Source organism: Geospiza fortis, unplaced genomic scaffold, assembly GCF_000277835.1.
Source record: "Geospiza fortis unplaced genomic scaffold, GeoFor_1.0 scaffold29, whole genome shotgun sequence".
NCBI lineage: Eukaryota > Metazoa > Chordata > Aves > Passeriformes > Thraupidae > Geospiza > Geospiza fortis.
This window is the reverse complement of record NW_005054349.1, coordinates 3842120-3868896: the sequence shown is the minus strand read 5'-3', so window position 1 is coordinate 3868896 and position 26777 is coordinate 3842120. Positions and strand designations below refer to the sequence as shown.

The following is a 26777-nucleotide window of genomic DNA, read 5'->3' as shown; positions in this document are numbered from 1 at the left end:
ATTCCCTGGAGAATCCCTGGGTAGGGATGATGCTTTGTTAAGGCTGACCTAGAAGAGAGACTGGACAGAGTTAAAGAACAAAGCAGGGATTTACTGAAAGGCCTCAATGGATCCACCTTGGGCAGCACAAGAGCCCAGCCTGGGCTGCACCCAAGATGAACCAAAATGGTCCCAAAATGCACGACTGGGCATGAGATCTCTCACTTTTATAAGTTTTGGTCCATTTGCCTGTTGGAGTTAATTGTCCAATTACAGCTTTAGGTTATGTAGTCCCATCCTTGTTTTTTCGCTCTTCAGCCCACGTTTGTGCTCCTGGGCCTGAGGTTTGGATCATTTGTCCTTGGTCCTCAGCTAGAGAAGGAATTGTTTTGTCTCCCTGCTCTGTGCAGAGAGCTCACCATCCCCTAACAAGAAGTTCAGACTAAAGCAGTGTACACACTAAAACAGCACAGAATCTGAAAAATACAAAAGCTAAAACCTGAGGTGTGAGGGAGATTGTGTTTTGGAATGTCAGAGCCTTTCTGCACATGTCCTGTGTCCCCTGGCAGGTGAGCAGTGCCTGGTGCTGGCGCGGGCACTGCCCCGAGCGTTGCCATGGGCACCAGGTTCTCATCAGCTCCAACAGCTTCATGTATGATTAATGTTAATTGCCCATTTTGCATGGATGGCTTTTTCCCTGCTGCTGAATTGGCTCCTGTTGCCTTTGATGTGGCTGGTGATCCAATGTCCTGCCATGGCCAGACAAGTGATCAGTTTGCCAGCGCCGAAAGGAGACAGAATCAGGTTGCTGCGGGGTCAGGGTTTGCTTCTCTCCTTAAACACTGAAAGGTCAGGCAGAGTTTAACCACCCCTGGCATCTTTGAAACCTTGTAATAAATGCCAAAGCAGGGAGATTATTTTAAGTCCGTGCTGCAACTAAAAATCTGAAGGTATCAGGGAAGAATTCTAACTCGTCAGGATGTTACATTTATTGGTGAATACTTCAAAAAGTACCTTGCACAATCACTAGGGGGTATTTCATGATCTTTGAAGAGACGAAAAATTTTAATTTCTGCTTCCTGTGCCAGTTTCAGGAAAGTAACGAAGATTGAGGGTGTGTGTGTGTTCTATTTTGCTTTTTAAATTGTCATTTTTGTTGTGTTTTTCTTTTTTATTTACGTCTGAGCACTTGCACCACTTACTGCCACTATTAGCAGGGCAGTTTACACAGCGTGTCCTACAGTACTCCAGTATTTCTCCTTTAAGCCTAATAAAATATGTTGCTATTGAAGAAGTCTGTGATACATATGAGAGCTTCCTAAATCACAGGACTAGCATATTTTTGAACCAAATAGCTCCAGCCTCATGAAATCAATAATTAATTTATTAACTGGATCTATTTTGAAAAAAAAAAAAAACAAACACCAAAATCAGCAGTCCTGGCGAGGCTGCCTCCTGCCAATTCATAAATAGTTGATGACAAAAATGAAAAAGTGTAGAAGTAAAATTCAAATCTTAACGATCAAAGTATTGGGTACCTCATCTATCACAGCTTGGAATAAACATATCACAGAAAGTGTCATATCTCATTGACACTGCAAAACATAATGCTTTCCCTTGTTATCTAGCGAGCTGCCAAGGCTACAGAGTTTATAGGCTGCTAAGATAATGTGCTGCTGGTAATCCACTTCACTTGCAGAAATATGAAGTACTGTTGAAATATATTTCTACTTGGTTTATTCTTTGCTCTCCAGAGGGTAGGATGCTATTTCAGTTCCTCTAAAGAAGCTCAGAGAATGAAAAGCAAAACATCAGGATAAATTATGCTAAATGGTGGACTAGACCCCAGAGGAAATCATGCTTCTGTGGTACAGTATTCCTCCATTTATCTTACAAATGTTACATCTAATGTTAATTTTGTAAAGGGAAAGCATTCAAAGGTCCATCTGATCCTTTTAATAATAGTTTTAGTGCTATAGTGTTATTTATCAAATTCCTGCCATCATAACTACTAACTTTCCTAGTTTTGGCAGACCATTCATACAGAAAATATTTTGGGCTACTAATACATAACATTTTATTTCACAAAACACAAATAACCTAGTAATTACACTCCAAAACTTAACAAATAATTGCCAGCAAGCAATTACCATTCAATTAAAGAGTAATTACATGGTTATTTGTGCCCTGTAAAATAAAGCATTACTGAAATCAGTAGTGCAATCAATATTTTAGCAGAAACAGGATGCTGCAGTGATGGACCTTTCAACCTGTGCTGATTAAATTGTCATCCAAATAACAGTTTCCTAGTTAAATCACCACATGTTTATTTGTCTTGATTAATATGCAAATTCTCTTCTGATTCTAGTAAATCTCCTATATTTAAAAGCACAAAAGTAGAGCACTATCATACATCAGCAGTGATGTGCTGCATATTTCCACTGATTAATTCCATTTACAAAGCATTGATGAATTTGTGGATTTTGTGAAATTCGGTTGTCTATAATGAGCATAAAATAGTTACAAAAGACGGAGCTGATCAGTAATTGTAAGAAAATCACAAAAATAAAACATTACTTCATGTATTGACTCAAATTAAAAATCCTTGTGATATCAAGGGAATATATAAAACTTTGAAAGAACAAATAATAAAATTAGCTCTCAACAGGAGTGGAAAATAAAGAAGAAAAGAGACATTAATGAACAATTTCTCAGCATTTTCCTGTATAAATTTCAGCTGTCAAATATACTGCTCAAAATGTAATTTATTCTCTGACAAATTTAATTTCAACCAAAATTTTAAAAATGAACAACATTCAGATTAGTTCATTTTTCTCTTTCAGGAGTTAGTGATTTTGTGGGGTGGAGAGGATGACAGTGATGACTTTAGAACCATGGTGCAAATGCAGCTAAAACCCCAAAACTTCCAGTCGTCCTCACTTTTGTGTAATTGGTGATCCAAGGAGCTTTTAGGTTTGAGAAATGCCAATCAAATGTTAATCAATACTTATTTTATTTAGTAAAAATAATAAATTTCTTGAAGTTATACATGGGAAGCAATATTGTTCTTCTGTTTTAGCCTCCATGGTCTTCACTTGGGATCATAATTTTTGTTTTTTAAAAAGTTTTTAAAAGATACCCATAAACTAGAAGTTTCTGACTGAATTAATATCTACTTTAGATTTGAGTAGTTTTCCATTTACGAAGATCTATTGATGGCAAGTAAAATCTCTACACAAATTTTTTAGACTCTCAAAGAAATACATTTAAAATTGTTTGAAGAGGATTGTTCCTGTTTATACTTCCTTTGTTACCAATGGGGAAAAGATTTTTTCACACTTCTTGAATATGTAACTTCCTTGAATGAGAGAAAGGAAAACGTGAAAAGAAAATGCAGTAAAAGAGCAGGGTGACAAAAAGATGAGCAATAATATTAAATAAAGTTAATATTTATATGCTAATGCTATTAGCATTTATATGCTAATACTTCCATAATCACAAATTATGTCTTACTCTCCCCAAATGATAATTCTGCTTGCCTTGGGTTTACTGTGCAGTGCTTTTCTTATCAATTTTGGCTGAATGTGGAGGTTGCATACATTTTAAATAGGGAAGGTGAAATTTGGTGGATTTCTAGAGCACGTGGGGCAATAAGAGGGGATTTTGGGGGGAATGTTGAGTCACAGAGCAGTGACATTCCATGGCTTGGTGGTGCCAGCAGCACGTTCACTACAGAAAGTAAATCCCATCAAAACCTTACATCTACTGGTCCTTTGTGCATATCTTACTAAAAAACCCAAGACTTTGAGCAGACATTTGTATCCTCTGTGAAATTCCTGGTGTCATGGTTAAACAGAAATGGCAGAAAATCTGTTTGTGGCCCCAGATGGAAGCATTTGGACTCAGATTTGTCACATCCTGAGTTGTGCTGTCCACCCAAGCTAAAGCTGTTGATTCCTGGTGGGTGACACATCTCTGGGAATATCCAGGGAGTCCAGCTGGAATTTTGAGGTGTGTGCTGCAGTGCTGGGGGCTCTGGGATTCCTGTCCTTGCTGGGAGGCAGACACAGGGCACTGGGAACTGCAGAACTCAGCATTGCAGACCCAGACAGGTCCTTGCAGGTGTGCCATGGTCAGCTGGGAGCAGCGTCCAGCTTTTCATTTAAAAGCCGAGATAAAATTAGAGACAAAGGACTTGGGTTTGATTTGAACAGATTCAGCTGGGAACAATTCCATTCAGATTATCATGGCTATAGCTGTCAGCCCTGATTCTGGGCCCTAGGAGTTCCTGATTTACAGGAGTACTCACTAAAGGGCTTTCACTAGGGTAGGAGGACACTTCTTGTTCTTCAGTCCATCAGCCCCTTCCCCAGGAGGACACCAAGACAGCAATCCCCAATCCCAGAGACACCAAGTGCTGAGTTTTCCCAGTGGAACTTGCCTTGCCTGTGTGAGGGAGGATATAAATACAGGATATAAATACTTCCAGGGCCCTGGAAGGGAATGGAGTAAGCTTTTTATGTGAACTCCTCCTCCTTCATCTCTTGGGCTTTCCATGTGGGTCAGAGCTCAGGCACAGGTGTCACATTGAGGTGTGGAGACACCTTAAGCTGTGCTCTGCTCCACCTGTGGGCCATGGATGGTCAGAGCCATCAATGTGAGTTCCTGTCGGGGCAAAAACTGCAGAACCAGGGCTGAAACTCCCCCCTCCTCGTCCTCTGAAAACACAAATCACGACTAAAAAGTCTCTTTGTAAAATCTTCTAAAGCTGTTTGTTGCGTTTTGAAAATGTTTTTCTTAGATTAATACCAACATACGGAGTTTTCTTCTAAAGATTTGTGAGTATTTGAGCTCAGGAGAAAAATGTTTTGTTGTTTTGTTGATTGAGCTCTTCCACTGGAGAAAGCTGCTAATTTTAGCTGGTTTGTAGGTTTTTTTCAGAGACAGTAAGTGCCAGCTAAGCACTTACACATGCCTGTGGATTACAGGCTCCTTAATTCAAAAGAACAATGATTCCTGTTTGTTCAAAACCCCCACGTATCAACATAACGCTGTCTGTTAGAAATTTTGTTGTGCAGGGGATGATTTCAGCAGGTGATTTTAATAGAGAATGCATGTGTGCATCAGACTTCCCCTGGAAATCAAATGCTCTTATTTTAGGTTTACATTATTACAGCCCAGCAGTTCTTGTAGCAAGCTTTACTGCACAGCCATCATAGTATGATAAACAACTGAAAGCATCAAAAAGAAAAATGGAAAAAACACTGAATAAAATGAAATTCAAAATGGACAAACCCGAAGCTAAAAAGAGGGGGGAATGGTTTTATAGAGATAAAATAGTGAACCAAAAAAATGATTTTGTGCTACTTTGATGTACAGAAAAACAAAATAACACTAGCATGGTGTGAAAAATGAACAGGTTAATGGTACCTCTGTGGAGTGCTGCTGGAAGTTTTCTTCATTTAAATGCAGAGTTTGTCATGCATTGATGGAGGGCTTTGCCACTGTAACTTGATAGAGTGAAGTTTAACTTAAATTTCTTTGTGAACTAGAAGTCATTTTGGAAATGCTTTCTATTCAAACCTCATTCATTGTTGCAGCTTAGTTATTTTATACAGTGTTTCACTCTGTGTTGTCAAAAGCTCTATTATTCAACAGAGTAAAATCTGTTATGACCAGAGAGAAGCAGCAATACTTTTCCAAACATGAGGAGGTTGCATTTGTATTAGATGGCTTGAGGAAGAGTCGATTCAAATGGTTTTTTTGGCCTGTAAATCTGTGTTATGATGGCAGTGGAGGATGGGGACAGGTACACACACTGATGTAAGGGGTGAAGGTGATAGCTGAGAACAAGAGTTCAATGGAACCAGTCTGTGAAGGGGCCTCTGACATTTTGGACTAAAACCTGCACTGATAGTCCACAAACTGGTGAGTTTTTTGGCAGGTTGGGCTAACACTTGATCTGTGGTAGTTAAACCCAGCAGTCAGCCTATGAAGGTAAGTGGTGAGCTTTGCTGCCTTCAGGAGGAGGCAGGTGCCTGCCATGGTCCACAGCAGGGTTGGAGGTGATGCATTCAGGGCTTCAACTCCTCATCTCCTCAGGACATCAGAGCCTGTAATTTTCTGTGTTCCAGGTACATGGCAGAGACTGTGGAGCAGTCGCTGCTATAACCCTCTCCACTGAGCCCCTGTGAGGTGATGGAATCCTTGGATAATGGAAAACCTTACTCCTGGCTCATGTGACACCCATGCAGTTCTTCCCTCTTTAACCAAGCCATTTCTCCCTTTTTTTGTTTTTCCGTCCTGGGCAGGAACTCCTAATATTTACTGTCTCGTATCGCTGACGGTTCACGTATTTCATACAAATCGATGCTGTGTGTGGGAAGCAAACATTTCCCCAAGAAAACCTTGTTTTCATGTGTGCTCTTGTGCCAGCAGCTCCCGCCCAGGCCGACCCCCCAAGCGCTCGCTGGGAGTGGCGATCCAGGAGAACGCGCGGCTGCTGCCCCACGGAGTGCCCGGCCTCCTGTCGCCCGGCCTCATCTCCCCAACAGGTAATAAACCCCAGCCGGTGATCAGCCTCATCTCCTCATCCCGCACAGCAGTTAAAATAAACTAATATTGATCTAACTGCCTTGTCCTTCAGGGCTTTTGCAGGCTTTACCAGAGGTTACGTTATTGGATTTTTTTTTTTTTTTTTTTTTTGAGCATTCATGAAAACTCTGTTTTGCTGCTGCAGTGACTGAAAATGTAATGGATTTGTAATTTAGTTCTTTATTAATTGTAATTTCCTTACAGGAAATTCCATTAAATGTGTTATTTTAGTAAAAGAAAAAAAAAAAAACCCACAAAAAAACTAAGCCAACCTGAGAAGCTGAACTATTGTCTGGGAGGCCTGTAAGAGGCATTTCTTGCTTTGAAATGCATGTGTGTTTTAGTTCTCGTGGGATCTGAGCAGCGTGGCTAATGCCTGGTGTATTGTAACCCCATTAATGTCTGCTGGGGAGAGACAGAGATGCTTGTAGGAATTACAGAAGGAACACTTGAAAAGCAGATAAGTCCACGTTGCCACAGTGCATTGTGCTTTAATAATCTGCTTTCAGTATCATAAAGTGAAAAATCAAGCATGAAAATATGTGGAATTATAAACATAATTTAATGCATAGTATTTAATTTCACTTCATTAATTTATTAATAGAGTTTAAATTAAATCTTGTGCTATCCTGATGAGTGTTTTAATTTTTTATTAATTGCTGTGTGCTAAAGGTAAGTTGATTTTCATAATAAAGCTATATTCACAGGCTGTATTCATAAAAGTAATTGCTTACAAATTCAACAGGCTTAGCAGTTTTAGGATTGCTATTAAAGTCCAGTCTAAATAAACTGTAACTCCCTAATAGCCAAACACAGTGAAGTTTTTAGGAGAACACAAAGTCGTAGAATATGTAGCAGGAAAAGCAGAATTAAAAATCCTTGCTGGGAGTGGAGTGCCATCTCTCCTGATCTCACAGGTCACTCTGCTTGCAGAACCTGTGCACTGCAACTGAGGGACACAGAGAGAGCCTTGATTCCCCTGGTGTCCCAGGGATGTCACAGGGAACCTTTTCTGTGGAAAGAGGGAAAGAATGTTCCTAAACAATATTTACAGCAGCCCCAGCTGGAGCAGTTACCAAAGTATGAAAGGGCTTGGCCAGAGCCACGTGCCACAGCTGGGCTGCTGCAGCTTCAGGCACTGCTCATGTTTGTGACAGGGGTCCAGAACTATGATTTCCCTCCTGTAGTTCATAAATGAAAGGTTTTTAGTATCTCTGCCGTGTTCTCAGCTCAGGAATTCCATGGATTCTTGTTCATGTTACTACTGATAGACAGGAAGGCACAAGAGCCTCTTGCATTGATCAGTTCTTCTCTGAATTCCAGAATATTCCAAGTTACTTTTCCGCTCTGTATGTGTATGTGTTTGCAAATAGGACACCGGATCACACAGACTGCCATGCTGCCTCAAACTGGGAAATATTTTAGGACGTGGCGTGTTGGGGGTGCACAGTGAAGCACCTCAGACACATTCCGTGTCTCACAGATATTTTGAGTAGCACACAGTTTGAGTCGAAGATGATGAATTTCCAGGCTGTTGGGAGTTGTCTGGAGCCTGGAGTGTGAGTGGGCTCCATCTCCTGTGTTTGGCACAGGGGGGAAGGTGTGTCTGGGGGTGTCTGTCGGGGCAGCCACCTCCCTGACCCCGGGAAAACCTTGGGGAGTCCCAGACAAAGTGCCCGGAGCAGCTGAGGGGGCTTTGGGAGCAGCTTGGAGGGGGAAATGCCCATTTCAGAGTGGTGGTGCCACCAGGGCTGCACACAAGGAGGGTCCCTGTGGCTGAGGTGGCCCCAAGAGCAGCAGGACAGCTCCTGAGCCCTGTCACTTGGGACCACAGCTCTGTCACTCAGGGTCACAGCTCCCCAGGGCTCCTGGGGCTCATGTTGTTCCTAAGGGAAGAGCTGGGGGAGCTGCTGGGCAAGCAAAGGTGCCCAAAGAGCCTCTCGTGAACTCCCCAGGGATCTGAGCAGTCCTGGCTCTGGATGGAGCCCCCATGAGCTGCATCTGTACCTCTTTACACTGAGATTTCTCATTGCTTTGCCTGCAATACTTTGGGATTGGGTTCTTTCCTTTGGCCGAAATAAGGACAAAATGGGTTTTAACACTTGTCACACAGAACAGAGGTTTTTCTTCCAGATTTCCAAATGGTGGACAATAGACTGGAATAAAAGCTGCTCCCAGCTCCCTTGTGAATGTTTGGGTGGCTGTGGGAGGGGAGCAGGACCCAGGACTGAGATATTTTGCAGCATGGCAGGGTTGGATCCATCCCTTCCAGAAGAGCAGAGGCTGATAGGGAGGCAAGACAGAGCTTTTACATCTTGAGCACTTCTCTGGTTACCTGCCCCCTGTAACTGCAGTGTAATTGCCTGAAGCATTTCCTCTGGATGTCTTCTTGTCCTTGATAATCCTTGTGTCTGATCTTGCCTATTGTTCCTACAGCACGGATATGCAGATGTTAATGTTAGTCTGCCTACATTATTCTAATTAAAAAAAAAACCAAAACAACAACAACTCTCCTTATGTGGCTCCCTCATTTGCCATGTCCAGCTTAGTTGTTTTCTTCTATTTAGTAACAGGCTCCCCATCAGGCAATGCAGCATGATTCACCCAGCATTGCATTTTTTCATTTTTACCCCCTCTCCAGGCTGCTGTCAAGGTGCAGTGGAGGCAGTGGGGTCCAGGCTGGCTCTGCTTAGATGGATGGGTCTCGAGTTGTGGCTGCAGAGCTGGCAGCTCTGTCTGGAGGGGGTATTACACACTGATGATTGGTAACTTCCTGCAGACTCCGACGAGCCATCTGTGTTTCCACTCCTTGAAATGTGCTGTTATTTTCATCACCCATTTGGTTTGTGTCAGCTCGGTTTACATGGTCATTTTCACATAATAAACAGGTAGTTAAATTAGGCACGCTGCATTTCCCAGTGTGGAGGGGATTTTTTTGACCTCTTGGCACAGCCAGCTCCATCTCCTCTTAGACCTAAGGAACTTGTGAAGGAGCTGCAAGTGAAGCCTTGACCTTTTTAAATGTTTGTAGGTACTTTGCACCTTGAGGGAATGGGAATATTTGGGTTAATCTGGGTGAGTGCTGTGCCTGAGAAGGATGAGGTGGTGTGTGTGGGATGGCCACCCCTGGGGAGGGCTGAGGAGGCACAGGAACCCTGCCCTGGCTGCATCCTGGAGTAAGCACTGTCCAGTTTATGTTAACTTAGGAGAAAGTGCTTTCCTTTTTGTATTGGTGTAGGAAATGTGGGGATCAGCGTGGTGCCCCTGCCTGCTGTGAGGGCAGAGCTAAAATCCTGTGTGTCACAGAGGGATGGTCATCAAAGGCTCAGTCCTTCAAACAATGCCGTGGGATGAAGTGACATGAACAAAAAAAGGGCTTTATCTCCTACTAATGTACAAGTCTTTATCATCAGTGTATCTTAACAAGGCAGCTGGGACTTATCTGGGGAATAGATTCTCAAGGAAGTTTTGGGGTCTGAAGCATTAGTTTGCTGTGTGGAGAGAAGCTGAAATCTGTTGCATGATTGAAGCCAGTGGTTCAGCAAACTGTCCATATGGAATGAAGCTGAAAGAGTGGCTGGATCTTTTGATAGTTATCTGTGCAACTCCAGTCCTCCTTCCCCTCATTTCGGTTGTCCTCAGAAAAGGTTAGAAAACCACTCTGCCTTCATGGCAATTTTTCTCTGCTCACTCTGTAGAATGGCTGCCATTATTTCAATAAAAACATTTTGGGGACTGCTTCATTTTGTCTTCAAGGTATTGTAGAGGGTGGCTCATGGAAGAAATGATCCTGTCTATAGAACTTAGTGAGATGGTGGTACAGGGCGCTCAGCAGCTGCGTGGGGCAGTTTTTGGGGCAGTGGGATCTCTGTGAGTGCCCATGGCTGTGTCCTGCAGCTGGAGCTGGCAGTCCTGGGAGGGTCAGGGTGATGGCACGAGCCTGTTTGGAGCATCCCTGTTGGCTTTTTCTGGGCTGTGCTGCCCCGAGCTGTGGCAGCCTGGCAGGGGACAGCTGGGGGGTCAGCAGAGGGATCACAGGGAGGATTCAGGGCTGGGGGGTCAGCAGAGGGATCACAGGGAGGATTCAGGGCTGGGGGGTCAGCAGAGGGATCACAGGGAGGATTTAGGGCTGGGGGGTCAGCAGAGGGATCACAGGGAGGATTTAGGGCTGGGAGCTGCTGAGGGCTCAGCACAGGGATGGCAGGAAGCCTGGCTGGTGGGGAGACAGGTGAGAAGAGGAAAAAAAGGCATTTTCAAGTGGGTACTCAGACAGAAGCAAACCACCTGCATTTCCAGTGTGTAAGATAAACTGCTGTTTTCATTATCAGCTACATTAGTTTCACTCCTCTTGAAGTGATTCTTCTTTTATTTCATAAGCAGTTAAAATAGACTGTCTAAGCTCTGTCTAGAGTTTTTAAGAATGCAGTGTTTAAAATATTGACTCATTTGTACAGATACAAATACTTTTTTTCAGAACAGTTTTGTCTTATTAATAGTTTAAAGAATCTGTTGTGAACTTAATAGTTTCAGGTAATTAATAATTCAGTGGAGTTAATATTTTAATAGCTGCACCAAGTCGCATCATTGTGGGACTCAAATAGAGCAGCTCACAGGATCTGGTAACTTCTTGTGTTCCTTCAGCAGCAACAGCAGCAGCCACTCAGTCTTTGTACAGCAAAGGGGGGATAGAACAGGATTTTCTGCAGTCTTTGGAATTTTGATGTGGTATCTCTGTGGTAGAGCAGTGAAGGAGCCTGGAGGCTTTTGGGGTCTCTGGTGCCCAGTTGTGTTTATCCAGGTGGGCACACATCAGCCAGCACAGCCTATGGCAGCTCCTGCTGCCAGCAATCCCACAGACCCTTGCCCCACTTGTTAATTTGACTGAGCATTTCTGTGTGTTTACATCCCATTTCTGTGGCTCATTTCGCTGTTTACAATTACCCTTTTTTTCCTTGTGGTTTTTTTTTCCCTTTTTTTTACTGTTGTCATACGTATTTGAAAGTTCCATTTATAATGAGAAGCATATGCAGAACTTTGTCACTGTTGGCATTACCTGGCTTGGTAGAAATTATTATTTTTAATCAAAGGCAAACACGCTGATTAAGGATGCCACAACACTCCTCTGCCTATGGGGAACATTAACAGTTTATAAATTGTTCTTGGTGACAATTCAGTAGTGAATTACTTTGATATATATGGCTAATAAATTAATATGATTAAGTTAATGAGTAGTACAAGTGTTGCCAAACTCCACTCGTCGGGCTTTTAATGCTGCTCCACATTTGCAGCTCGAGCTTCCCCCTGTGGTGAGAGGATCAGTGCTACCTACGCACTGTCATTGTGATAAATGGCATATCCCACAGTGCCCTGCACTCCATCTGCTGTGTCCCCAAAATGAGAAATATTTTATACAAATCACACACTCAGAAGCTCAAAGGACTGTGGAAAGATCTATTTTTTCAAACAATAATAAAAATGCATACGTCTCTTTAGCAACTCTTCATTTTTACTGTCATAATGAATGCAGATAGATTTGGGAAATGAAAGCTGGTGTGAGTTACATAGGAAAGTTATCCACTGCTCAGTAAAGCTGACAAATAAGTTACATGTGCGCTCTTTCATTTGATCATGAAATGTTCTTAGATAAAAAATGATGTTAGAACATCTATTTAACTGGATTTTAAAATTAAAGACCATGTGTGCAGCATGATTGAGCACCACCCATCTCATGCCAGCAGATTTCTGTGCTGAAGGGAGCCTGAATTGGAGTGAATGAGGAATGCAGGATCATATCATTACTCTTTTAATACAGCCATTCACTAGAGTTCTGATAATCTCAGAACTATACTTGGTGAGTGTGAGTCACTCAGTTCCTCTCTTTCCTTTTCTAATACTATCTTTCTTCAAGGATCCATTTTCAGTGTCTGCTCTGTCAGGTGGGACATTACGTTTTTGACAAATGAATAGCTAAAGCTGTTGAGATTTTGCTGAATGGTTAACCTTGTTGTAAATTTAATTTACACTTAGCCTCAGCTACTAATTACTGTCCGAGAAGTGTGAAACTCAGCAATGTACTTCGATTTTTATGCATTTGTAAAAATTTTTTTTTGAAAATTAATCCTACTGAGTTCCTACATCTTTAAGGAAAACAAAGTTCAGTCAGGGTGGTCACACTGAGAGAATTAAGCCTGTATCATCTTGACACTCAGGGTAGGGCTGCACTGAGCTTGCCTTGATTTGCAGGTGGAAGGGAAGCATTTGAAGAAGTTGGCTGGAGCGTCACAGAGTTAGCAAAACCAGTGAGTTTTCATCTCTCTGTTTCTGGCATCCATGGCATTATTTTTCAGCAGCTTTCCTGGTAGTCTCCTGTCCATGGCACTCAGGTCTGGAGTGATCATAAAGCCTCTCTTCTTCTCTTGTCTTCAGCTGACTTTGAAACCTTTTTTAACTCCTTTAAGTTATTGTTAAGAAGTGACTTGAAGTCACAAATAGCATCAGGAGGTGTGAAGGATTTGCCTTCATTCAGCACTCCCTTTTTTCTGGAGGACTGTTTTGGCAATAACACTGTTATAATTTAATTGGTTTTGTTAGGTTTTATTTTCCTTTACAGTAACTTTTGATAAAGTTGAACAAATAATTACCAGTATCACAAACAAGTATAGTTAAATGCATCTCGTTGTGTTTGATTCCCACACTGACTGCATTTTGTGTATCCAGCAAGATTTCAAGACTTGTTAAACTCAAGTTATCTAAATTTTTAGTTCTGTGACCTCAAACTTAGTAGGTACAATTTTATCTGGAAGGATAATACACCTCTGGTTGCAGAAAAATACTGGTCCATCATCTACTTGCAATGCTAAAGGCTGCTATATTTATAGAAATAATATTCTCTTGAAATGCAGCATTCAGACCTGCATTAGATTGGAGTAGTGTGGCTTCCTAAAGGAAAGCTTCATAAAGCTGTATTTTAACAAAATTCTTGATATAACAACACTGGTGAAGTTATGCAGGAAAAAGGAGAGAATAAATCTCACTGGATTAAAAAATAAACATAAAGTGTACTTAAAAATCCAGGTGGTTCCATAGTTCTGGCCAGGTATTGAGTGCTTCCATTGTCATTTTAAATATGTTTGTGTTCTGGTCCTTGTCCCATAGACGTGGAAAATGCTTCAGTGTGATTTAAGATCAGCAAACGAATGATTGATTTGGTTTGGATTACTTGGTGTTTTAAACACAAGTGTTTTCCTTAATCAAGTCTTAACCACAAGTGTTTTCCTGCTCCCCAGAGTTTTGGAGAAGAGGTTCTGTGAGGATGCTTTGCAAAGGATGCAGTCAGTGCCTGATCCCAGGGTCCCACCCTGGCTGCACTGGTGTCTCCTCCTGCACAGGAACAATGTGCTCTTCCCTCAGCCCTCCCCAAGCAATAAAAGTTGTGCCAAGGGCTGGCAACAAATTAGAATTTGTGGTGAACAGGAAACATCTCTTTCTGAGCAGTCTGGGGAGGTGCACATTTTTATTTGGAAGAGAGAATAACTGAAACTGATTGATTGCCTGATCACTCTCAATAAGTGAGGTTGCAGTAGGATTTCACTGGAAATGTGTTTGTGTTGTATAAACTGTTTTAGTTGCGCAGTTTTATAAAGGTTGCATAGTTGCATAGTTTAGTTGTATAAACTGTTTTATCACAGGGAACATTAATTGGTGTAAAGCAAAACAAGCAGATTAATGAGTGTAGTATTTATTGTGCACCATCCTTTCCTGAACAGAAGAGCCTCTGGGTTTGCTGGTGGCAGCTGCTGTTGCTGATCCTCTCTGGAAGATAAATGTAGGGCTGCAGTTCTGGAGGATTCAATCTAGAAACCAAATTCATGCTGAAAATCCTTTGCAAAAAATTAGAAATTCCTCCAGCTACCAGCCTCCTGTGACTTGAATATGAAAAGCTGCACTTCAGAAAGAGAAGCATTTTATATAATACATGTCTGAATATAAATGACAGACTTTTTATTAGGAAAAGAAAGCCTTTATTAAAATATAATGATCTACATTGTTTTTATGTAATCTAATGAATTACATTAAAGGCCTGAGAAATGAGCTGGAAAAGGTAGAGTACTCTCCCATGAAAGCAAGCTATGATAACCTTTTTGTAATTCTTTAACATGTTGAAAGAGTATTTCTACACAGACTTATTAAATTAAGCAAGGTCACCTTTTCATTTTATTAACAGAATTAGTTTCCCAGATCATGGACTTTGATTCTGAAAAATGTAGATGAATCATGCACTAACATATGTCAAGTAGAAAATTGGTTGTAAAATGATAAATCATTTTGATGCACATTACATCTTTGTTTTTACTGTTGAACAATTGTAAAAAAATGAAATGCTTAATTGCTGGGGTTTTTTTGCATTTGCATACTGACTGGATGTGCTTTAATAATAATATTATTATTTCTAAGTGGATTATCTCTCCTGACTGGGGCAGTCTCAATCCAATATTTGCATAAAAAGAAGAAAATATTCTCTTCAGTAGCAATGTAACATTTTGTTCCTTTGACATGCAGTACACAGTCATTACCCTGAAAGGTTAGCTGTAAATAATAACCAGTGAAACTGAGCATATGCCTAAAGATGAGCACATATATTACATTTACCAGTCTGACCCCAGTTCAGCAAAGCAGGAATAAAACTGACATCATGTCATGCAAGTTGTTTAGATGTGTTCCCAAATCTCTGCCTGTATATTACAGTCTTTTTATATAAGATGTGTGAGGAGGACAATTACATTTAATGGATGTTTCATAAATTTATTGTAAAATCTGCTGTAATTGTTCATAAAGAATTTCATAATCATTCCTAATTAAGAAAAAAAATGTCATATATATTTCTAGTGCCTTGCAATGGCTTTATTTTTTCTGTCTTTGCCTTTGTCACTTCCTTTGTTAAAAAAGCAGCAAAGCACAGGCCCTTTGCTGGGATATGCAGCAGAATTGGGAGAACATCCCAGCAGTAGCCCCAAACTCTCTGTAAACAGGGGAGTGAATGGAACAGGTAATTTTCATGGTGCTTGTGTGGTTTCACATGTAAAAAGGCAGATGTGCAGCTATAGCTGGGTCTCACACGAGCAAGAAGCCTGGTCCTGGTCCTTGGCTTGGCCCTGGCAGTCACAGAGCAGGTGACTTCATTACACTGAAATCAGGCAGAAAATGTCCTTTTCTGGCCACTCGAGTGAATCAGTCAAATTATCGAGTGGCAAAACTAATTCTGTGCCTTGGGCCATCAGAGCTGCCACTTCCTATAAGTCAAGCCTTCCCTTAGTGTGAAATTGTTTTTTATTTTATTCTCTTTCATTTATTATGCTTATTTCAGCTCGTCCACTCGGTGAATGTGAATTGCCCAGCACACCAAAGCTGTTTCAGATGTGCAGCCTCCTCGTGCCTGGCTGGTGAAACAGGACTGGTTTCCTTTTAAAGAACTCCTGATCTCTTATGATCTTTACATTTAAAGTAATAGTTCACTTTTTCAGATGAGAACTCAAATGAGGAGAAGAGTTTGAATATGGTTTTAAATTAACTAAAAGTGCATATGGCTGAGCTCTTCTTTTAAAAGCACTTACAATTCAGATGGGTCACATTTTTAAGAACTAGAAATATATCTACAGTGAATTGTAGGCCATTAAGTACTAGGTAATTTGAATGACTTTGACAGAAAAAATACTCCTTTGGAAAGCACTGAATATTGTTTTCCAGCAGTAAAATATTGCCTTCAATTCTGCCAGAAACAGAGCTGAGATGTGCTGAAAGCACTCATACAGGTGATATACCCTAGGCAGTAATTGGGTGTATAATTCTGTCCAAATGGCAATCCCTCATCTGACTGTGCCCTCTGGTACACAGCATTAACATCTTCCAATAAAAGAAGAGCAAAACATATGGAGGATTTTATTTCAAGCAAAGAAAAATCAAAAAGAATAATGAGGATAAAAAGCAAAGTGCCTGTGGTGATGGGCAAGGCAAGTTGCAGGGGAGATGCTGCAGCAGAGTGCTTCAGAACAGCAGAGCAAAACCAGCCTGGAGGCACCTCCCCGAGGCACCCAGATACAGCTTCCCGTGGGTGCAGGGCAGATCTGGGAGATGCACATGTAAAAGATGCTAAAACAAAGAGGCAGCGTGCAGGAGAGAGCAGGGAGATTGCCCGAGCTCTTGCTCCCACAGGGCTGGGAGCTGATGGGTGGAAGGAAGGAGAAAGAAAGGGAAGTTGAAAGGCTCACACTGTGATGGAGATGGATGCCTTGCTGACAGTGTCAGAGCAACAGCTGCTAAATCCAGGAGGCACTTGAAAGAGCCTCTCCATTTTGTTAGGTGTGGAAGTCAAGAGGTTATTTGGGCTAAGAACACCCTATTATTCAAATCCAGCTGACCCAGGCAAGTTTGCCATCTCGCAGTGGGAATTCAGAGGGCTCTGCCCTGGTGGGTTCAGTGCCTCCCTTCCTGTGGACTCCTGTGTAATACATGGATATATTGATCTCAAGTTTTTTTCCTGAAATTCATTGGATTAGTCAGTGTAAAGCTTTAGAAGGCTGTTTGGTGTTTGTAGCTGGGTTAGATTGCTGAAAACTTGTCAGCAAAATCTCTTATTCAAACCTGTTAAATGTCAAGGAAATGCACCACAAATTGTTTTGGCCTTCCTGTTTTGGAACTGGTTCATTACAAATTTTAATTACAGATAATATTTCTTCAGAGTAGCTTATCATTCTACATTAGCTAAGCATGAGTCCTAATCCTGTTGAGAATTTGTGTTCATTTTTGGGACGTTTTCACTGTAGATGGCACTCAGGAAAATATCCTGGGAACAGTTTTTTGCCCATAATAAAATAAATTTGGTTTGTGTAAAAAGAGTTTAGACACAGGTGTCTAAAAGGAGTTATCAATATTAATTTCATCAAGCAGTTGGAATAAAATAGAATAATTTCCTCTTAGTTTTTATATTAAATCTTAGATTAAAAATGAAGGTTTTTCTGAAGTGCAGAATGGATGCAATGTTGGTTGATCTTGGTTTAACTGGGACTCTGAAGATTCATGAGTTAAATTGATGAGATGGAGTAGGTTGGCACTGATCTTGCCAGTCCAGACTTGTAACCATGTCAGTATTGACTACAGGTGGAGCAGTCTGTGTTTGCCCATTTCTGCACATTTAGAAGAAATACCAAGAGCTGCTGATGCTTTCCTGCTGGTTGGGTCATTTTCTGGTAGAGGCTGTGAACTTGTGGTGTGGCTAAACCTTCCCTCAGTGTCTCCTACATCCACTGGAATGTCTTATTTTCTCTATTTATTTGTCATTCTTTGCTGGGAATTTCACTGGAGGCAATTAGCTATGCACTGTATGTAGTAATCAGATTAACTCCTGATTTTTCCTTTAGATAGGAATGTCTTGGTTTCTCAGTTTGAGCCATTCATTGTGTTCTGTGCTGAACAATGTCTTGAAGTGAAAGGGAATTGAAATATCTTCTCTGGTTTAGTTTTAATGTTGCTTAATGGATGAAGGAAGATGAAAGGCAGCCTCTTCCCCAGGGTTAGTTAACACTGGAACCTAATTAAGGGATCTGAGATTTTTTTTTTTTTAACTAGTTTCAAAAAGTGAGAATGTTAAAGGCATTCCCAGGTGCCTGGCTCCTGGCACAGGGATGGGCTGGGGACTCACTTGGCATCTTCTGGTTCCCATCGTGCCATTTCTGTGTGTCTGCGTTTGAGTGGCAGCTGTCTGTCATCCTGCTTCCACTCCCCAGAATGATGCCAGCCCTTGGATGATGCCATGTGGGGCCTGACAAGGTTGATTAGTCAATAGATATGAAATATTTAGATGGTGGAAAATGTGTGTAGTACAGTGAGGCCATGATTATTAGTCATGTCTTTAAAAAATCTTGCACTCAATTTCAGGGCATTCCGCCCACAGGAGAAGAGTGAGAGCAGATTTTTGCAGTGAAATTGCAGAGAACTGTGGAAGATAATTTGAAGTTGCAGTCCCTCAACATTTGTATTCTATTTGGGATGTCACTTCCAGTAAGCTTTTTAGAAATGAAGCGGTAGAAATGGAAAAGTTTCAGCAAATATTAAATTTAACAATGAAGACTTTTGTTCTTCATTAAAACATTTCCTGATGTTTCCCGATAGATTTTCATCTAAACACTTGCTAATCCCAGAGCTCTGACAGGCAAGGCCTGCTGAATTAGGCCAACTTCTGCTACAAATAGCTGCTGCACATGAAACAGTAATCATTGCTTTCCAGTCTATTATTAGATTGACTTCATAGGGATTGCTTTTTTCTCCTGTGAGTTGATGCATAAATGACATGCTTTACCCTCCAATAAATCTAACAGCAGAGTGGCTCTGACATGATGTTCATACCCCTTAGTCCCATGACAGATTATTTTTGATGGCTGCAGAAGTTTACAGCAGCTTGAAACCATTAGAATTTAAAGGCATCATTGAAATTTTACAGCGTACCTGCCTCAGACACAACAGGGCTGGGGCTGCTGTCGCCGCCTGTCACGGGAGCCCTTCCTGCCTGGGCTGATCCCCAGCTGTCCTGGAGAGGGGAAACTCTCCTGCAGCTCCTCAGAGAACCTGTCCTTCTGTGCATCCTCCCCCTGTGCCTGAAACTCCACCTGGAGACAGTCCCAAACACAGGCAGAGCATTGGGCACAGACAGTGAACCTGCTGAGACATTTCAGCCTTTCCTTCTTGTTACCCTCTTTAAACATTTTTATATTGTTAGTGGTCCCTTTATTCTCAGCTTCTGAGTATTGTTAAATTCAGTTTTAGTAGTGTATATGTGCTTTTAATAGAGTTCTTTTTTCCAGTTTTAAGGAGTTCAGTTTTTTTTCCTGATGAAACAGGAATTAAGTTTGCAAAGCTCAGGACCCCTACAAATCCTTCACAAGGAGGAAATTTCTATTACAGAGAGAAATCCGAGGTGTTTGCTGACATTTGTATCTCATGTGAATGAATGGCTGGTTTTAGCTCTGGTTCTAAGCTCTGATTACCTTTTGTTTCATACATCTGTCTAATATTTGCTGCTCTTAGACAGAAACACAACTATAAAATTGCTGTCTGACTATAAAATTGCTGTCTGACTTAGTAGGAAGATCTGTGCTGATTTCCACTGATCCGTGTGTGTGTTTGTAGGTACCTAAAAAGGATCCTATCAAATTGAGCTCTACAGATTGCCGTAAATCTCTCAATAGGTTTCTCTTCTATGAAGTTTGTAAGAAAAGAAATGAAAACTTTTCCATCTAAGAGCCCTGGTTTTGTATTCTGGACGGGGTGATGGAGCCTGCTTGTGTTCCTGACTTCTGTCCTGTAATAGTTATGTCAGGCAGGTTGGTGTGGAATAGAGAGCTAATCTCAACACAGATCTGCTGTAGCCTGACAGGTTTAGATTTGACAAATATCCTTTCTAGGGAATGCCATTATGGAGTATAAAATACAAAGATATTACAGATGGCACATATTGCTGATAGATAAACAGGAAATTCTCCAAAGAAATCTTTCAGGTATTTGCTCTAATTAGGTTACTCTATTTTCTTTAAAAAATCAACAAAAGAGATGTTGAAAAGTTACGTGGACTGAATCCCTTAGTAAGGTGGGTTTGGAAATGGGTTCTAGTTCTGCTCTGTTGTGGTCACAAGCTCCCTTTTTCTGAGCATTCTTTACCATAAGTGTCCTTTCCTGTTTAAGAACACAGAATATGAAGTGACAAAAAGATTTATTTGTGGAAATCTTAAGCCCTATGGATTTATACATCAGTGTTTAATATTATATTCTAGTCTTTCTGGAAATAAAACTGATTTTGTTAGGGTAAAATATTTATGCCATAAGAGGAGGATAATTAAAAAAGGTATTGAGAAGGTATTTGGAGTTTCCAAATGTGAACTTTAACTGCAGAACCTCGAGCATTAAAAGCTACTTGTTAGATCAGGGAAGATAATTAATACTTTATGTACTCAAGTAGGAATTAAATTTGGTCTTACCAGAACACCTTGAAATTTGATTTCAGGTGTTCAAAGCATTTTTGACCAGGGTTTGCGTCTCTTCTCTGTGACATTGTTCTCCTGAGTTCCCTGAGCTGCCTGAGCTCAGTGTGTGGTCACTGCTGGGACAGTCCTGCAGGAAAGGCTGAGTGGGTTTTGGGGCTGGGCTCATTTATGTCTGCAGCAGCGACCTCTGCTCTTGCTCTCAGCATGGATATTCCTACATATTTTGTGATCTTCAGTGTTATAAATGATGATGAAATGGTGATCACTTGGGCTCTGTCTCACAGAACCTTCTGCAGATGAAATAGAGGCTGCTGACAGCACAGGGAACCATACAATTTCAGAATTAGGCCATTTTTCTTCTGACTGGGAGAGTCAGAAGTGAAGGGACCCAAGGCTTAATCCACTGTTTATATCCACACGTAACCCCACAACATGTGGATTAAATCTTCCCTGCACCTGTAGTATAACATTTTCCTCATGCTGAGGAGTAATACCTTAACTAAAACCACCTCAGCTTTCTGGTGGCTTCAAAGACATGAAAAACCCCAGTCAGGATGAAAGCGTTTTATTGTTTGTAATTTTTAGCATAGCTCATATTAAATGTAATAACTGATGAGTTTAGGAGGATAATCTGTTGCCATATGCAAGAACCATGCTCCATAAGTTATATACATTTTTAGGAACTGTTAACTTTTATAGAATTTGCTGCAACAAATCATTCTGGGAATGCTGTGTACTTGTGTTTTCAATTGAGGCTCTAACATTTGGTTGAAGTATCTTCTCTACTTCTATCATCTCATAATTTCCTTCAGAGCAACGAGAGAACAATCTGCATGTTGGGTGGGAGGATGAGGGAATGCTAATTGAAACCATGTAATAAAAAGGTAATTTAGCAAAACTATTAGTTTTTGGTTTTTTACTATTTTAAACCTATTATTTTTAAAATTACATCTGTATTAAAAAGGCTGTAAAACTCCACTCCATGTCAGCACATTGCATCTTAATTCTCATTTTCCTTTGCATGAATAATAAAATCTTTATAAATTGAGAACCAAAATTAATTGAATAAACTTCAGTTGAACATTTTTATGTTAATGTTTGGATTAAAAAAAAGCCATATTACAGACTTTTTGAAGACCATTTAATGGTTTCTGTCATTGACCACACCTTGAATGCACTATGGGAAAAAAGTGCTGATGGAGGGAAACAAAGCCCAAGAACAAATGTTAATTGGGTTGTGTGTTTATGGCTGGCTTTAGGCTGTGATGGAGTTGCTTACACCCATATCTATTGCCAGATCTTGCTTTTCCAGCCAAACCATGATCAGAAAATGCTCTTTCCAGCCTGGCAGCCAGGGGTTGCACAGTTCAGCACCTGGAGATGGGGCTGGGGGTGACCAGGGAACTTCTCCAGGTCACTTTTGAGCTGAATTGTGTCTTCCATGTCTAATTCCTACAAATCCTTCACAAGGAGGGAATTTCTATTACACAGGGGGGTCTGGTGAGTGGGGACAGCAGTGGTGAGGCTGAGCAGGGGGGCAGAGAGCTCAGGAACCACCTGGCCCTTTCCTGAACCTGCTGGGCCCTTGTGAGTGTGTGTTGGTGTGAATTTGGGTGAACTTGGGTGTGTGTTGGTGTGAATTTGGATGTGTGTTTGTGTGAATTTGAGGTTTTGTGTGTGTGTGAATTTGAGGTTTTGTGTGTGTGTGAATTTGGGCGTGTGTCTATGTGAATTTGAGTGTTTGTGTGAATTTGGGTGAACTTGGGTGTGTGTTGCTGTGAATTTGTTTGTGTGTGTTTGTGTGAATTTAGGTGTGTGTTTGTGTGAATTTGGGTGTGTGTTGGTATGAATTTGAGTATTTGTGTGAATTTAGGTGTGTGTTTGTGTGAATTTGGGTGCGTGTTGGTATGAATTTGAGTATTTGTGTGAATTTAGGTGTGTGTTTGTGTGAATTTGAATGTTTATCTGTGTTTTCATGAATTGGGGTGTGTGTTTGTGTGAACTTGAGTTTTTTTTGTGAATTTGAGTGATTTGAGTGTTTGTGTGTGTGGATTTGTGTGAATTTGGATGTGTGTTTATGTGACTGAGTTTTTGGGTGTGTGAATTTGAGATTTTGTATGTGTTTGTGTGAATTTGGGTGAATTTGAGTGAATTTGGGGATGTGTTTCTGTGAATTTGAGTTTTTGTGAATGTTTGTGTGAATTTGAGCGTTTGTGTGTGTTTGTGTGTAAATTTGGGTGAATTTGAGTGACTTTGGATATGTGTTTGTGTGAATTTGAGTGTTTTTGTGTGTGTTGTGTGCACCCCAGGGCTGGGCAGTGTTGACCCAGCTTTTCCCTTTGCTCTCACTCATAAATGTTGGGATTACCTGGGCGATTGTTTCCTCAGAATGCCAAAATGTAATCTCGAACCTAATACTCCAACAAGCATGCACTAATTAAAACTGCAATTATATTTTTGCTCAAACAAAACGACTTAATAAACATTATCACAAACTGTTTACCCTTCCCAAAAACAATTTATGCTCACTAATACAATTTCCCATTAAAACTGCTGCCAGGTAAATTAAAAACTCTTGAAATAGTAAGTAAGTGGGAAATTAATTCAACAGTTTAATCTAGAGCTAATAACAGTTGCAAGCTCAGAAAAAGATTGCTACAGCAGGGAGTTAATTAACAGCTTATTCCCCATTTGATAAAAGTAATCCACTCTAATTCCAGTGTAATTTACCTCAATGTAATATAAAACCACAAGCTGCTTCTGGTGCTGGTAATTATTAGCCTTGTCCTGTGGCCACATTGACAATAAAATTCAGCAGTGTCTTAATAATAAGAGGCAGACTGCTAAATGCCCACAATTAAAGATGTAACATGGCATCTTGAAGCTGCAGCAATCATGTGTGAAGCTAAAGGGGCTGGAGGTACAGTTGTGACAACCTCCACTTGCTGTTTCTCCTCCTCCTCCCCAGGGTGGGCCTTTCCTAGCCCAGGTTGTTTTCCTGCAGGAAGTTCTGGCTCATAAATGGTACAGGGAGCAAACAGGGCTGGTGTCATTCCCAAGTGAAACACAGATTTGGAGCTCTTGACCTGAAATTCCACACGGGGATCGTAGATGCAGGGTGGCTCTTTTGACCTCCGCTATAATGCAACCTGTTTTCCTTCCATTTCTCTTTTTGTGGGGTTAAAACCAAAGATCAGATTTTAAATATATATATATACACACACATATATATAATATATAATATACATCTATAATGTATATATGTATGTACAAATATAAAATATAATGTACATATTATATAATAAATAATGTTTATATATATAATATACATATCTATAATAAGTTTTATTACAAATATTCTTGTTTGACCCTAGCATAGTATTTTCTGATGTTAATTTTGATTGCCTCTTGAGCAATCGTGGCAGACTATCAGCAAACTCAAACTTGATATTTAGGTGTTGCCAGGTTTGCTTTCTGACTGTTGGGCAGCCTCCCTGGTTTGTGTGCATGATGTGTTCTTAGCACTTTGCCATTGTCACTGATTTTGGGATGTCATAGTGAGGATAACCACAAGTTAGTGCGCTGTAATCACAATTCAGCTTCAGTACATGGAATTAAATGACTTATCTTGTCATGTAAATACTCATACTTGAAATAAAAAAAATGTGGTTTTATTTCAACCCAGTGGTTATTAACAAAGGGTGAGTTTGATTTTCTGCTGTCACCTAAAACATTTGTTTACCTTATTTATGTGCTTGAGAAACTTCCTTCTGGGAAAGGAAAATAAATGCCTGGGACATGCTCATTGGATAGCATTTGCTAACGAATACATCTGAAGTTATAATTGTAGGGATTTTTAAGTTGTTCTGAGCAGAGGAAGGGTGAACTTTGAGGGCTGACTTTGGGAAGACAGAGCAGAGGTTCTGGGTCTGTGCCCTCCTCTCATGGGACAGGGTCAGAGCTGGTGACAAACAGGAGGACAGTGGCTGCAGGGGTGGCTCAGTTGCAGGGATAGTGTTCTTTCCCACGTGTGAAATCTGCATTTTCTGGGTGTAGTGCAGAGGCAGACAGATGGTTGGGAGTGCTTTGAGCACAGGTGAGATCTGGTGGAACACTCTCCATGCTCTGTTTTTCTGTTAGTGCTCATTAGCTAAACCAATGTGCTTTTTCTGCATCAATGTGGCTCTTCTTTCTTTTTAATGTGAATAATGTTTCCTGCTTTCAGTGCTGATTTTTGGTTTGACTGAGTAATCAGCCCTGGGGCAGGAATGTTTTCCCCGGGAGAGCTGCCTGGGAGGGAGGGCTGAGTGACCACTGGAGCTCCCTGGGCTCAAATCTCCATCCCTGCACATCCCCAGGCTCACCTGCATCTGTCCTGGGGAATCTGCTCCAGGTGGCTCTCAAAGGGAGGGTTGGGCTTACATGATCTCCAGAGGTCCTGTCCAACCTCAGCCATTCCGTGGATTTCCTGTGGTGCTGTAATTTCTCCTAAATCTAATGTTAATTTATCATGTTGAGGTTTTTCTTTCAGGCTTTTCCAGCAAACAAGGTAAGAGCTGTTTACTGAAAGAAACAGGAGAGAGGAGTAGGCTGAAAATGAGAAATGGGAGGCTTTTATTTCTGATAGAAGAATTCATAGGAGAAACTGTTGGTGTCTGTATATTTAAATTCTGGTACACATTCCCACTTCAGTTATTTATGTACTTAACAACAGTAAGTTCTACCAGCTTTAAACTTAATTTACAGTTGAGTTGGGAAGGATTTTTTTAAAATTTTTGTTGTTAAAGAAATCTTCAGTACAGTAAATAATCCTGATTATAAAGGACTTTCTTTCCTGCTGACTTAGAAGTCATCCATAATCCCTATTTTGTCTATATACGAAATCTCTACTATGAGTGAAGCCATGCTTAAAATTCTGTAGGTCAAGGATTGAAACCCAGTCATGTCCAAGTAGATGTGGCTGGAAATGAATCAGCACAGCTCATCAGCTGCTCACAGCCTGGCTAATGCACTCCTGGGCCTCCCCTGCCATCCCTGTGGCCACAGCAGTGCTGGGGCAGGCCCATAGCAGCTTCAGCTGAATTAAATCCAGATTGTGGATTTAATCCAGATTATGGATCCTGGTGAAACAGCAGGGTGGGGAACTCTCTGCAGCTTGAGCTGAGGTGTCCTAACAGCCAGAGAAAGTCTTAGATTTAAATACGATTTCACACTTGAATAATTTGTATTTTTTTATTTCGTTGCACTTGACAATGGAAGGAAAAACATTCAAGCAATGTTTGAAAACAGCTCAGGTTGGTGTTGTCATTGTCTGCTCTTCAAATACATCTCCAAGGTTATTGTTGTGAAAAGTTACATGTAAATCAGTGCAGCAAGTTCTCTAGAAAGAGAATTCATTCTTGTTTAGTATTGAGCATCTCACCTGGAGCTTGTGGGGTGTAATTGTGGGGGGCTGAGCTGGTGTGTCCCAGGATGGAGCAGTGCATGAGGAGGTTTCTCCCACTCCTTGTGGAGATGGCCTGGGCAGTTCTGTGTCCTCAGCAGTGCCAGAGCTCACAGATTGATGGGCTGGCACCAGAGAGTTCCTGTGGTCATGAGGCACAGTGAAAATTTTAATACATTTTATACAAACCAGCCATTAGGGTGCAGGTTTAAACCTTCTTGCCTGCTCTAAGTAGGTTTTTCTAGAGAAACATGTTTGTGGGGGACATGTGCCACTAAACAGACCATAAGAATAATTTTTCTTAAAAAGTTTCTATTTCACTGAAGCATTAAAACCCCAGAATAACTGTTTGTGTACATAATTATTGAGGCAAACAGTCTGTTGACATCCATGGTACACAAATCATGCCATATTCCAAGGAATGATTCTGAGTCTCCCACAAGGAATTTTTCACTCTGTGGGGTAAATCTGCAGTGCAAGGGCAGCCCGTGGGCCTGGGTTGCCCATGGGCTGCACACTGAGCAGACAGGAGTGTGTTAGGGAGCCGTGCTGGCCATGTGTGAAACCCTCCTGTGTCACCAGGGCTCGGAAATTCCACCTGGGAGCAGCCTGCACTCCAGCTGAGCTCCATCAGTACCTGAGGGGTGCATCAGGCCCAGCTCAGAGATTCAGCTGATGGAGAATTCATCCCACACCCAGAAAATGAACCCAGCATTTATTTATTTATTCAT

At 41.0% G+C, this 26777-nt stretch overlaps 1 protein-coding gene across 6 annotated transcripts in view; it reads left to right on the top strand.

Moving 5' to 3' along the window:
• The window catches only part of DACH2 (dachshund family transcription factor 2), a 240786-nt gene that overhangs the window by 111600 nt on the left and 102409 nt on the right, over window positions 1–26777 (top strand). For 4 of the 6 annotated variants that reach the window (XM_031058811.1, XM_031058808.1, XM_031058807.1 and 1 more), the window contains exon 2: window positions 6415–6533. In XM_031058811.1, coding sequence (XP_030914671.1) covers window positions 6415–6533 — 119 coding nt within the window. The remainder of the gene's footprint in view (window positions 1–6414; window positions 6534–26777) is intronic. The other 2 variants (XM_031058810.1, XM_031058806.1) reach the window with 1 other exon arrangement.